Source organism: Clarias gariepinus, chromosome 25 (assembly GCF_024256425.1).
Source record: "Clarias gariepinus isolate MV-2021 ecotype Netherlands chromosome 25, CGAR_prim_01v2, whole genome shotgun sequence".
In the NCBI taxonomy this organism is placed as follows: Eukaryota; Metazoa; Chordata; class Actinopteri; order Siluriformes; family Clariidae; genus Clarias; species Clarias gariepinus.
In genome coordinates, this window is record NC_071124.1 from 16751976 (window position 1) to 16765295 (window position 13320).

Genomic DNA, 13320 nt, shown 5'->3' on the forward strand with positions numbered 1-13320 from the left:
CAAAAACGTTTCTTCACAAAAGAAACATTATTTTCTGTGTCTAAAATGCACCCCCGCAGTGCATCACTGTCTGTCAGTGTCTGAATGAGCATAAAAACATTGTTCTTCACAAAAGCGGTAGACATACCCACATTAATAAATGACAAATAAATGACTTCTGGACAGTTTGTGCATTGTAAGTGGGAATTTGGGATGAGAAAGTTGCATTATGTAGCAATACAGTAAAAGTGATTTCAGTTAAGTGCTTTCCTAAAGCTTTTTGTGCTGCCTACTGTATGCCTCATCAAGCTGAAACTAAAATGTGTCTACGGTCGAACACATAACGGCAAATTATTCAAACTGAAAAAGTAATTCAGTCTCTGAAGATAAATGATTAATATATGTACAGTACAGGTGTGCATATATTTTTCTCTCAGTTGACAGAAATTTAAGCAGCGTTTAAGTAGAAAAAAACTATTACATTATGTGATGCTAAGAAACAAAATACTCCTTGGAAATCTAGTTTATTCACAGTGTGCTGGCAGGCAGCAACTTCCTTCTCACTTGGAGAGAGTCGATCACTTTAGTTACACCAAATGCATAATTCTGAATGATTTCAAATCTGCTGCAGTTGGCAAAAAAAAAAAGCCCTATTAAAAAGATGCCAAAAATGGCTTTATTGATCCCAAACAGGATTCTTCCTCCATCTTATTCTCTCCGCTCATTATTTTTTTCCTGGAAACAAAATGGCCATCGTCTCTGGAGATGCAGACTCTTATGATGCATAACTGTGAAATCATACTGAGGTGAAAGTCTGATTCCTTTCACCATCGCCCACCCACCACCTTATTCATACATACAGTATGTACAGTACATGTGAAACATTTACACCTATGTTGTTGCCTACCCACAGTACAACACACACTATTGCATCCGCTTACACGGCTCATTAGCACAGTCGTTCCCATGACTAATGACGATTGCGGTCTGTTCTGATCTTCCGTTTTGACCTTTGACCCCCTGCAGGTATGATGAGTCACCCCCCTATTCCCATCTCCGAGCTGGCAGAACACACCGAGCTTCTGAAGGCCAACGACAACCTCCGGCTCTCCCAGGAGTACGAGGTGACTGATGAGAGTGGGGGGGCCTTATGAGGATTGAGAGAGAGAGAGAGACAATACTTGTGAGAGAAAAAGAAAACAAAAAGGATAAAAACAACGTATAAAAATGAGACAGATAAGTGAGGAAGGGTGCGATTATTTAGTGGGAAAAGTGGGAAAAAAAGAATGAGTAGAAAAGGAAAGGTGATCATAAAATCCAAGGTGACCTTGGTGGAAGCTCATCAGCCCGTGCAGTCAAGCTGCTACTCGGTGAGAGCCTCTGGAAGCGGCGCACGTAATACAGTCGATGTTTTATTAAGGAATAGCTGGAAGCAGGTTTGTTCATCAGGGAGGAAAGACAGCAATAATTCACCCTTCTGTTGTCTGTCAGTTCTGTGTCAATCTTTTGAATAGTTCTCATCGTTTAAAGTTCTTCTTGTTCTCTCCCGCTTCTATGTGGTAGTCTATTGATCCCGGGCAGCAGTTCACATGGGAGCACTCGAACCTGGAAGTGAACAAACCAAAGAACCGCTACGCTAACGTCATCGCCTATGATCACACCAGAGTCATCCTCGCACCAGTGAATGGTAAACCCGAAACAGCTTTCCCTCCCTTATATGCAACCGTATCCGGTATGGTGTATATATGTATAATCGAGGTGGTAAAAAGAAAATTGCAATGTAGCACACAAAGTTATTGAAGAAACTCCTTCGTAAAGAAAGTGCTCCTGAAGCTGTAGGAAGTGTAATCAAATTTTCCTACAGGTGCAATGCAATTTTCACTACCACTTCAATTATTGTAGTAACCTGCAGTCTGACTGTTTTTTCCATTCATCATGCACCCAGTCTATACACAGGCTCTAGAGTCTTTACATGAGAAAATATCCACATTCCTAAATGTAATAGCTTTGTAGAGTGATCGTTATGTAATAAAGTGTGGTTCTTTCTAACATATTTTTGATACAAGTGCTTAAAGTAGTAGAAAGTATGACAAAAAAAAAAAACTCAGACAGAAGAACATACCTGGATGTTTAAAGAGAAGCTTAGGGTTTAATACAGAAGACCTGGACTCAATCAGGACGGGACATGGTTCAAAGACAGGTCCAAAATAGATGTGCGTATAGATATCTCAAACCTTCCTAATGGCGTTACACTATTGATTTTTCTTCAATTATTTTGCCATTATTATGCATGCCCTATTCTTTAATCTGGTTCAATTATATTGCAAGAAATGACTTATCATTGTTTATGTACAGAAAATGTATAGTAACATTCATGAATAAACACATACACACACAAAAGCACTATATATATATATATATATAAAATAGGTCTAGGATGCACTTTTTTTTAATTCCTTTTGGCTCACCAAACAGTCACTTGTTTGTGCATGTAAGTGAACTAATCAGCTTCTCTTCAGCACAGACCCTAATTAACATTTAATATTATCACCAAGCTTGGGTCACTTCCTATTCAGATCGCTAGATTATTTTAAAATCCCGCAACTAGAAATAAACAAGATGGTTAAAAGAAATAAAAAATATAGGACAAATATTCCTATCTGGAGTGAATGAACTGAAAAATTGCATTTGCAGGCAAAATCAGTGTGTGTGTGTGTGTGAATATGCCTAATTATGTCATAAAATTAAAAAAAATCTAAGGCCTTTAATTATTCTCAGCTGCGTTCAGATTTGAATCTATAGTATACTTGTTTGAATGCATAATTTAGTTTTGGTTTTGACTAGACAGCTTCTTCATGAGGCTGCCACCTGGTGTTCATTGTTAATAGAAGACAGGGCCATTCATTGATTGATGAAAAGGATTTCCTTTAGGTAATCTAACCTACTTTAAATTCAAGATTAATTTATTAAATAAATATTTTTAAGCTACCTTTATAAACCTAATGGTTTTCAGTGGTTTCCTACATTACATTTCCAGTGATGCCAGTAGGGTTTGGCCCCTGCTTCATCTCCACCAAATAAGAGAGTTGAAGGTGAGATGAGTCCAGTCATCTCACCTTCTCATCTGTATACTCTCCTCAGACAGATCAGCTTTCTTGTAATACATCATCGTGCCTGTTATCGCATGAAACACTAACAAGATAGTTGACATTTCTTTTCCGATTAAACGCGTCGTCATCGTCGTCGTCAGGACACCAACCCACAGGACTAGATAATTTCAAAAAGAAAATGAACACCCGGCAAATTAGAATTAAAAAAAAAATCTAAATCACTTTTTAAGTGTATTATGTTTCAGGGTGGAGTTTCACTGAAATCATCTGTATTATTGTTCAAAACAAGGTATTGCATCATTTAAGAAAGAAATAGGTCTCCTTTGTACCCCACTTCACTGATCTGTACAGTGAAATATTGGGTCATTGCAAAGCACTAATTTGTGCATTTCGGATTTATGGACGCTAATACACATTTTATTACCAGTCTTGTTGGAATGCCATAAAGTCCATTCTTATTTGTCTTGCGTATTTCCGATGGGAGCCGTTTTAATTTCACCCCCATTACTACATATAACCACAGTATTACTGCTCGTCCATAAACTGCTCTACTACGGGCTCCTCTCTAAAGCACGACCACTAAGTTTAAGTGGTGAAAAATTACATTAAAGAACCACTAGCACTTAAAGTTTTTTTTTTTTTCCGTTCTTTTTTCTCCTGGCATAAACAGGTGTTAGCTCCAGGACGAAGAAGGTCCATGTGTCTATTCCTGATAAGACGCAATGTATTTATCTTAAGCTCCCACCTTTTGTTTCGTGCTTGTCTGGCTGGATACAGACTCAGATAGGACAGAGTTCTTTATAATATATCCTACAGCTAATCCTGGACTCAAGCCTTTGTGTTTTTGAAAAAGTTTCAATTTAATACTAAGGAAACGACTCGGGTCTATGTATTGTATTTAAACACATATCCATGCCTCTTGCTTGTCCATTTCAGGCATTATCGGTAGTGACTACATCAATGCAAACTACATCGATGGCTACAGGAAGCAGAACGCGTACATCGCAACACAGGGCCCGCTGCCTGAAACGTTCGGAGACTTCTGGAGGATGGTGTGGGAGCAGAGAGCTGCGTCGATAGTGATGATGACTAAACTGGAGGAGAAATCACGGGTAAGAGTTCCTTTTAAGTGGGTGTGTAAGGAAAAGTCTGCCAAGTGAGTGTGAGAGAGTCCCGTATTTATGCTACTGTAGCATAAAGTGTAACTTTAGGTGTGTGTTTGTGTACGTGTGTATGTGAGAGAAGGGAGAGTTTTACTGTAATGTGTAAAAGATAGTGAGAGACAAAGTGTAAAACGCAACACCTGCTTTTATTAGCAAAGGGTTTAAAGCCACTGTCGAAAATGTGATCGAAATTAGCTAGCGTAGCATGTCTACATGGTCAGGGAAAACAATAGGTAGTGAAATATAAAGAAATTGAAACCTGAGGTGCAAATTGTACTTTTATGCTAGCAATGACATGCTTTTGATCATGTGTTTGATGTTTGTCATCTGGTTGCTTATATTGGAAAGGAGAAAAATTGCTTTATTGTAGTGCTTCATTAAATAAGTTCTATTTTAGTGTATGTATTTCTTGGTTAATACATTTTAATTTTTTTTTCTCAAGAATTTTTGTCTACTCATCTTTGTGTAGCTTAGTGGTTAGCACTTTTGCCCTGGACCTCCAGGGTCCGGGTTCAATTCCCACCACGGGGTCTGTGTGCATAAAGTTTGTATGTTCTCCCTATGCTTGTTGCTGGGTACTCCGATTTCCTTATACAGTCCAAAAACATGATTAGGCTGATTGGTGTTCCCACATTGCCTGTAGTGTGTGTGAATGAGTGGGTGTTGCCCTGCGATGGATTGGCAATCCATCTATGATGTACCCTGCCTCATGGGATAGGCTTCAGGCCCCCACAGCCCAGGATAAAGCAGTATAGGTGGGGAGTGGGCGGCACAATGGCTTAGTGGTTAGCACTGTTGCCTTACACCTACAAGTCCTGGGTTTGATTCCTGGGTCTGTGTGCATGGAGTTTGCATGTTCTCCCCGTGCTTGGTGGGTCTCTTTTGGGTTCTCCGGTTTCCTCCCACAGTCCAAAGACATGTGTAAATGCGTGTGAGAGTGTTGACCAGACGTCCATGCTGTCTATATAGTAGGTATATCTGTGTCTTCCTAGATGTATCACATTCTGAATGTTTGTGATTAATGGTAGTTGTGTGTCTCTTTGTAGATAAAGTGCGATCAGTATTGGCCCAGCAGAGGAACGGAAACTTATGGCCTGGTGCAGGTGACACTTCTGGACACCATGGAGCTCGCAACATTCTGTGTCCGGACACTCTCACTGCACAAGGTGATTAAAACATATTCTACGATACACATTAAATAATACATCCTAATGTAACTATGCATATAATACAATAAGGTTTAAAAATATCTGTTAGTTTTCCTTTCATCGTCTTTAGCTCTCAAACTCTATCCCTCTCACACTGTCTGCTTTCAGTTCGACTAACAGGTGATATTTCTTTCTACTCCCTGCCTGTCTCAAATTCTCTGCTCGTAGCTCTTTCTCCATGACTTGCTGTCTAAATTAATCTCAATAGTTGACATTCTCTGTGTTTCTTACTGACGCTTTCCTCCAGAGACTTGGAGACTCAGGCTCTATAATTACCTTCCTCCCTTGTGGAGAGTGTATCACGTATCAGGCTTCTCGCTCTCTAGCTCTCTCTCTCTCTCTCTCTCTCACTCACACATACATGCACACACTCACACAAAGGAATCACCCACCTTTTGATTTTGTGGCAGATTTTTTTTAATTTGTCCTTGATTAAGAGAACTTGAAATGTAATGAATGCTTAGGCTGAATTATGAAACCTATCGACTAAGGTAACGAAAAATTCCGGCTTCATAACTGACGCTCGAAGTGATAATAAAACATGATTTAAAAAAACAACAACAAAAACACACTTTATTCGAACATTTATCACAGATTAATAAATTAATATAATTACAGCCATATATTGCACTTTACTGAGAGACATAAAAAATAGAAAACAAGCAATCTTTTAATTTTACTGTCCACATTATTAACTTAGTTTTAAACTCTTTTTCACTCTTTTTGTGTCCCTGTCTCTCTTTCTCAGGGTGGCTGTAATGAGAGGAGGGAGGTGCGACAGTTCCAGTTCACGGCATGGCCTGATCATGGTGTTCCCGAGTATCCTACTCCATTCTTGGCTTTCCTTCGCAGAGTTAAGGCCTGTAATCCTCCAGATGCAGGGCCTATTATCGTTCACTGCAGGTCAGAATCTAGGGCATCTCTCTCTCTCTCTCTCTCTCTCACACACACACTCACACACACTCACTCACACGCACACACACACACAAACACATACTGTTTACGCACACAGTCCATCCAGTTTTATGGGTTTTGATATAATTTGGCTTTAGTCATGGGGCATTGAGGGATGGCGGCTCAGTGGTTATGGCTCTGGGCTGCTGTTTAGAAGGTTGTGAGTTTAAATCCTCGCCCTGCCAGGCTGCCTCTGTTGAGCCCTTGAGCCAGGGCTGCTCTACCCCCAGCTGCTCAGCTAAATTGTAAATTACTTAAAAATAATAATAATAAGGGTAAATAAACTTTGCTTGTTTTTGTTGTTACATTTGTGTTTTGTTTGACATTTATTCATATTTTCAGAATAGATTTGATTACCTTTAGGTTGCGTAGTCTTAGAGTTACATATATACTATATACAGTACAGTATGTGTATATGAAGGGTTTCACTACAAAACTTTCAATAAATCTGGCATATATAACCAAATATGTTTTTGCACATTGCAATATATTCTCTCTCTCTATCTATCTCTCTCCGAAGCTTTAAACGCACATGTTTTGGGCAAAACTCTTCATTTTACAGGATAAGGTGACGTATCCAAATCACATTGCTTTTTTCGGTGCCAGGATCAGTGAAGTGAAACAATCAGCATTTGTTGCTATTCATTTTTATTAAAACTATTAACATATTATGAATACTAAATTGCATATTTATATTGCTAAAAACATAGTTCCAGCCTGATTTAACAATTTTGACAAAACTATGGTAGGATTTCTAGCATTTTGCTAAATAATAGAACAATCAAACTGGCACGGCAAAAAATGTATACAATTTAAATAATATTTTGGCATTTGTTCCTTTTATAACATCTTTTGTGACTCAAAAATGATGCGCACAATATTTTCTATTAAATTGAAATATTCCTTGCAGCCTTTTTAAAAAGGTTTCTCTTAAAACTGCCACAATGCATTTATCTTGTTTTGCAGAGAAAGCCTTTATATATTATATGTCTGTAAGTATTTACATATGTGTTTACTGGAAAACCCTTCACATGGTCAAATTACAAAGTTCTGTAAAACTACAGATATTCGTAAAAGAAAATATGGTATTTTAACCTACTGTATCTAAGCTAAAGTTTTAAAATGGCAATAAAGTATTTGAAGAAGTTATTTTATTATTTCGAAACCTTTCAATTATTTTGTTCAATGTCGTCTCATTTGGAAATGGGTTCAGGATTATCCTAAGTTGTTTATACTTGTAATATTTTTTAACTGTTTTATAAATATAAACTGCATATAACTGTATAATTACAGTTTATCAAAGAAAAAAAAATTAATATTGTTTGAGTTCTTATTTGTAATAATCAGCCTTTATGTTTAAAAAAAAAAAAAAAACGACACATCCAAAGGGTTTTCCCTGACTCCCTCATATAGACATCCAGATTGGGTTTGGGCTTGTGTCACTCCACTCCACTCCATACCACAAAAGGCATATTATATTCCAGCATTTTTCCCATAAGTTATTTTAAGAATAGACAACCTCTAAAACTGTAACATGCCCTCTAATCAGGCTTAAATAAAAAGTAAGATGTTGATTTCTTCTCCACTTTCAGCAGCGTATAAAATCCTCTCTTCTGTCTCGCTCTGTTTTTCTCTCTGAGCCTTACAGTGTGTGGTTGATTAACTCAGCTGGATCTTGTCTCTGGTCATGGAATGTGTCTATGGAGAATTAATTATACATCATACACACAGACTGAGAAGTCTCTGTCTCTCTCTCTCTCTCTCTCTCTCTCTCAGTGCTGGCGTGGGACGTACAGGCTGCTTCATCGTGATCGATGCCATGCTTGAGCGTATCCGTCACGAGCGCACAGTGGACATCTATGGTCACGTGACGCTGATGCGTTCTCAGAGGAATTACATGGTGCAGACGGAGGATCAGTACAGCTTCATCCATGAGGCCCTGCTAGAGGCTGTCACCTGTGGCAACACCGAGGTGGCAGCACGCAGCCTCTACTCCTACATGCAGAAACTGGCACAGGTGGAGAGTGGCGAGCATGTCACAGGCAGGGCACTGGAATTCAAGGTATAGACACCATGTCTACTGTCGAAAAAGTCTATTTAACTAGCCACATCTCATGTATATAATAAGAAGTGTCATTTATTCAAGAGCATGGAGCGATACAGCAGCATGGTACACAGGACTGTGTAAAGGCTGAATGGTAGGAAGGGTTTGATTAGACCAGCAGTGTGTTACAAAGTCTGATCACTTCAGGGAAGAGGCAGTTTGTGTAAAAGTCCGGTCATGGTAGCACGGATGCTTCGGTACCTCCTGCCAGATGGAAGATCTTTAGAGGGGTGTGAAGGGGTCATTAACAATTCTGGTGGCCTTGTGGATGCTACAATTAACGTTTTAAGCTCGTATACTTATACACCGGTTTAAACTTTTTAAAGAAGACCTTTATAATGTTTAACCATGCTTCTAAACCTGTAATAAACATAATCATTCAGAAGAAATCTAAAACCATTTTAGTGATTTTCAGTATTGTATGGAATGAATATGATTAGTTTATTTATTTCTGGCTCCATTTTTCAGTTTCCATTTTTTCTGACCCAGAAATTCAGTTTGACTCGTGTACTAAAAGCTGCTCAGCGCTAATCGACAACTTATTTGGCTTAAGTAGTTTTAACAAAGGGAGTGGTGTTGGTTCGGGAGATTGATAAGGCTGGTCGATGTTTTCTGTGCAGTTCTCCCCTCAAACAAAATTGCAAACTGCCTCTTTAACTTAAAAAGAGTGTATTACCAATTTATGTTATTACAAATGGATAATATAGTGGTATAGGATAATATAGTGGTGTCCTCGCACTTCCAGCATCAAGGGTTCGATTCCAATTTTCTCCCACAGTCCAAAGACATGCAGATCACGCTTGCTGGTGTTTCCAAGTGTGTTAGTGTGTGAATGCTTGTGCTCTGTGATGAAATGCCTCCTTGTCCAGGGTTCACTCTGCTTAGTGCCCAGAGTCTCTTGGGATTGGCTCCAGTGGAATAGAAAATGAGTGAGAGAGAGCTAAAGAGTAAATATGATGGTGCTTGTTTAACCAATTTGTTTTTATTCATTTTGGATCTTTATTCACTTTGATCTTTCTCCTCTGATCAGTTTGCCGGACACTAAACAAATGTTTTATTTGTTTCTCGTAGCGCCTGGCGAACACTAAAGCTCACACGTCCAGGTTTGTGACGGCTAACTTGCCCTGCAACAAGTTCAAGAACAGGCTGGTGAACATCATGCCGTATGAGACCACCCGTGTGTGCCTGCAGCCAATCAGAGGCCTCGATGGCTCCGACTATATCAACGCCAGCTTTATTGATGGATACAGGTAGAGGATGGCACCCTTCCAGACTAAATCAGCTTGTTTTAAGGGCGCTAAATCTGTGTACAGTTAAAGAATAGGAATTGTATGGAAGTTGTTTCTTATATATGAAATAACCTACAGTACGTGGTTTTTTAAGACCTTTTTTTTTTGCATTTTAATTATTAGCACTGCCAAACAAATGGCATTTTAGTTAAAGGAAAGTGTGTACAAGTATGACATTTCTAATAAATGTAGAGTTATTTTAGACACAGAGAAATACAGTACAAGATCTGTAAATATATAAAAGTTTAGTATAAACTGCATTACAGGTTAAATAAGATTGTCTAGAGTGTTCTTGCTCATTCTGATCCCAGGTCACAGCATGTCCTTTTATTCCCCATCTGCTGTGTTCTGAACACGTTGCCATTTAGCCCGGGGTTTAATGCATTCTAATGTATTGTATTTTCCTCTTCCAGGCAACAGAAGGCGTACATCGCCACACAAGGTCCTTTAGCAGAGACCACAGAGGATTTCTGGAGGATGCTGTGGGAGCACAACTCCACCATCGTGGTCATGCTTACCAAATTAAGAGAAATGGGGAGGGTGGGTAACGACCTGCAAACACACCGCCAAAAATAGCTGGGATACGGTATATGACTGAGATAAAACAAGCAAAGATCATTAACATGTGCTGATGCCTTAAATGTGCTGAAATTAATAAACTCATTATAATGATTACACCCTGCTGTATTAGGGCTTGAAAATTTAGTTATGTAATATATGAGATATTATAAACCTTGCTGTATTATTTGAATCATAAAGTGCATAAAGTATTGCCCAGAAATTTAAACATATGAACATATATTACACAAAACATATGGTAGGTACAAACATTATATGGGAAAAAATGCTATTTAATGTACATTATGTTAGATATTATAGATATCTACTGTATAATAGATATTATGTATCTAGTATAGTTTTTAACATATGATTGTAGATAATCAGGGAAGGGCTTCATGGTCATCCTAGATTAGATTAGATTAGATTAGATTAGATTAGATTAGATTTTAAAATGTAATTTTATGCTCATTAGAGAAATGATAATAACACATAATAAATTATTCTATATTTTTAACATGAACACTTCGAGTCATGATTTTGTACAAGTGTATAAGAGAAGTCTCCGTAGCATTGTGTTCAAAATCTTTTTGTCTGTGTGCACATGCAGGAAAAATGTCACCAGTACTGGCCTGCCGAACGCTCTGCCCGCTACCAGTACTTTGTTGTGGACCCCATGGCCGAGTACAACATGCCTCAGTATATCCTGAGAGAGTTCAAAGTTACAGATGCAAGAGTGAGTTCCGCACAACACTAATGGAATATCATACGAACATTTCTGCATAAGAATAATTTTTCTTTTAAATTATTTGGATATTTTTATTATCTACATTGCCAATCAAAATACATCAAGTGTTCCATCAAAGATCCAAGATTGCAGTTCACAAGCATTTTCAGTGTAATATAAGTGAGTAATATAACTCAAACATAGCACACATATGCCTAATTGCTTTTCTAATATAACGCAGATTAATGGTGGAAAGATCCTTTGGAGCAAAAAAATGTTTAAATTCATGAATGTGTGTCCTGATCACATGTCAAGAAAACCTCGCAGGGAAAAATGCAGCATCATTTTAAGCTTTAAGTGTTACCTTACATGGGAAATACGAAATACTGAGAAACATCAGAGAAATTATGGTGTTATTTATATATTTTGTGGCTTACAGTTTTCATTAATCCCTTCCTGTGGTGTTAATTTAAACCATTTTTTTTGTCAGATTTTTGACACAGTTGTCTGCACTCTGTGTTTTTACCATTTCAGGCTCAAACCCCACATTGTGTAGTTATTAAGTCATCAGTCAAATGTGCATAATATAAGGGGTGTTCAAGTCAAACTGGGACTAGTGAATAAAAGTGTAATACTGATTGACATTTACAGAAGACTTCAAGCACAGTACGGTGATGAGACTCAGCAAAGTATTTGAATGGTGCAACGTTTTAAAAAAGACCATACGTATGTGAATTGCGAGCCCAGCCGAGGTGTCTCTGGGACTACTAGGATCATTCTTGTAAACAAAAAGTCCGGGTTTGACTGGAACATCCCTCGTAGATGTGTTTTTGGCATCTGAAAGATGCCTGTGAACATTTCTGTTAGGCTTGCTCATTTTCTATGTGTGCTATGTGTTTTTCCACATAAATCTATTAAATCAGGCCTAAATGAGGAAGGAGGTGAAAGAAAGTACTTACAGATAAAAACTTTTCCTAAAAATCAGTTTTAACACATAAACTTCTGCTGCTACAAGACTTTTCATTTCTGTTTCTCAGTTTACAAAGGTTTCTCATTTTTCTCAGTTGCATATAGAGTGTTTTAAATTTGCTTGCCTTACCAAAGATGCAAAAATATAAGGTTTCCTGGCAATGTGTACCAAATATAATCTACGCAGGGTTCCGGCTATGTTACATTTTAATGCAATTTAAAAGGGGAAAGAAAAAAAAAACACAACAGGGTGTAGTATAGCGGAACATTTTGCAGGAAAAGTTACAGTGATCACCTGAAAGTTAATCACAAGTGTTTTATTCCACAGTTACAATATTCAATTTATTATTGAATAAATGATGCCTGCTTATAGTTAGTTCCTAGTTAGCTGGTTTACTTACGTTATAACAAGTTGCTAAATAGTTAGCGATCTTTTAAAAATGAATAAGACAAAGATCTGTGGCTTGTGCATGCCACAAATTAACCATAAAGCACATCTCATAATGGAAAACATACTTACAAAGCACTGACACCATACTTACAAAGATCTCCCATATCAATGCTTATATGATATAATTCACAGAGCTGCTGTTAGAGGAAATGAATCAACAGCTAATGCCGAATTAGATTTGGGAATTCGACAGCACCATGGTAATTACGGATAAAAATAATTACAGTATATGATAGACTCTTGAAACCTGAATGTCTTCATATGAGGACATGACAATTTCTCCCAACTACAGTGTCTCCATATTATTATAAAATCCTCATATGAGGATTAGGTTCGATGTAATTCTTTTGCCAAACTTGAGAAGAGACAAAGTAGACAAGTAAAGAAATGATACTAAAAAAGCTTTGTCAGTTGTTTTAAATGTTTTTTCATCCCATTCTTCTCTGTTCCTCTCTAAAGGATGGACAGTCACGGACAGTCAGGCAGTTCCAGTTCACGGACTGGCCTGAACAGGGAGTGCCAAAATCAGGAGAGGGCTTCATCGATTTTATCGGGCAGGTGCACAAAACCAAGGAGCAGTTCGGGCAGGACGGGCCAATCACTGTCCACTGCAGGTTTGTTGTAGTACTGGATTGATCTGTTATGCAGCGCTGTTCTGCTTATCTGCGATAGCTTGGCTCTTACTCAAGGGGTCATGGGAGCAATCTCCACTGATGGTTACCCTTGGAAAAAAAAAAAAAAGCACTTGACCTCATGCGAATACAGGGCAGCTACACATGCAGCTGGTTAAATATAAATGTCCTCGGAG

General features: G+C 38.1%; 1 protein-coding gene across 5 annotated transcripts in view; it reads left to right on the plus strand.

Annotated features, from left to right (window-relative positions):
* LOC128512848 (receptor-type tyrosine-protein phosphatase S-like) overlaps positions 1 to 13320 on the plus strand; it is a 144587-nt gene that overhangs the window by 125649 nt on the left and 5618 nt on the right. For all 5 annotated transcript variants that reach the window (XM_053486304.1, XM_053486306.1, XM_053486307.1 and 2 more), the window contains 10 exons: positions 1006 to 1103; positions 1543 to 1666; positions 4026 to 4201; positions 5299 to 5418; positions 6209 to 6363; positions 8191 to 8476; positions 9590 to 9768; positions 10221 to 10347; positions 10976 to 11101; positions 12972 to 13126. In XM_053486304.1, coding sequence (XP_053342279.1) covers positions 1006 to 1103; positions 1543 to 1666; positions 4026 to 4201; positions 5299 to 5418; positions 6209 to 6363; positions 8191 to 8476; positions 9590 to 9768; positions 10221 to 10347; positions 10976 to 11101; positions 12972 to 13126 — 1546 coding nt within the window. The remainder of the gene's footprint in view (positions 1 to 1005; positions 1104 to 1542; positions 1667 to 4025; positions 4202 to 5298; positions 5419 to 6208; positions 6364 to 8190; positions 8477 to 9589; positions 9769 to 10220; positions 10348 to 10975; positions 11102 to 12971; positions 13127 to 13320) is intronic.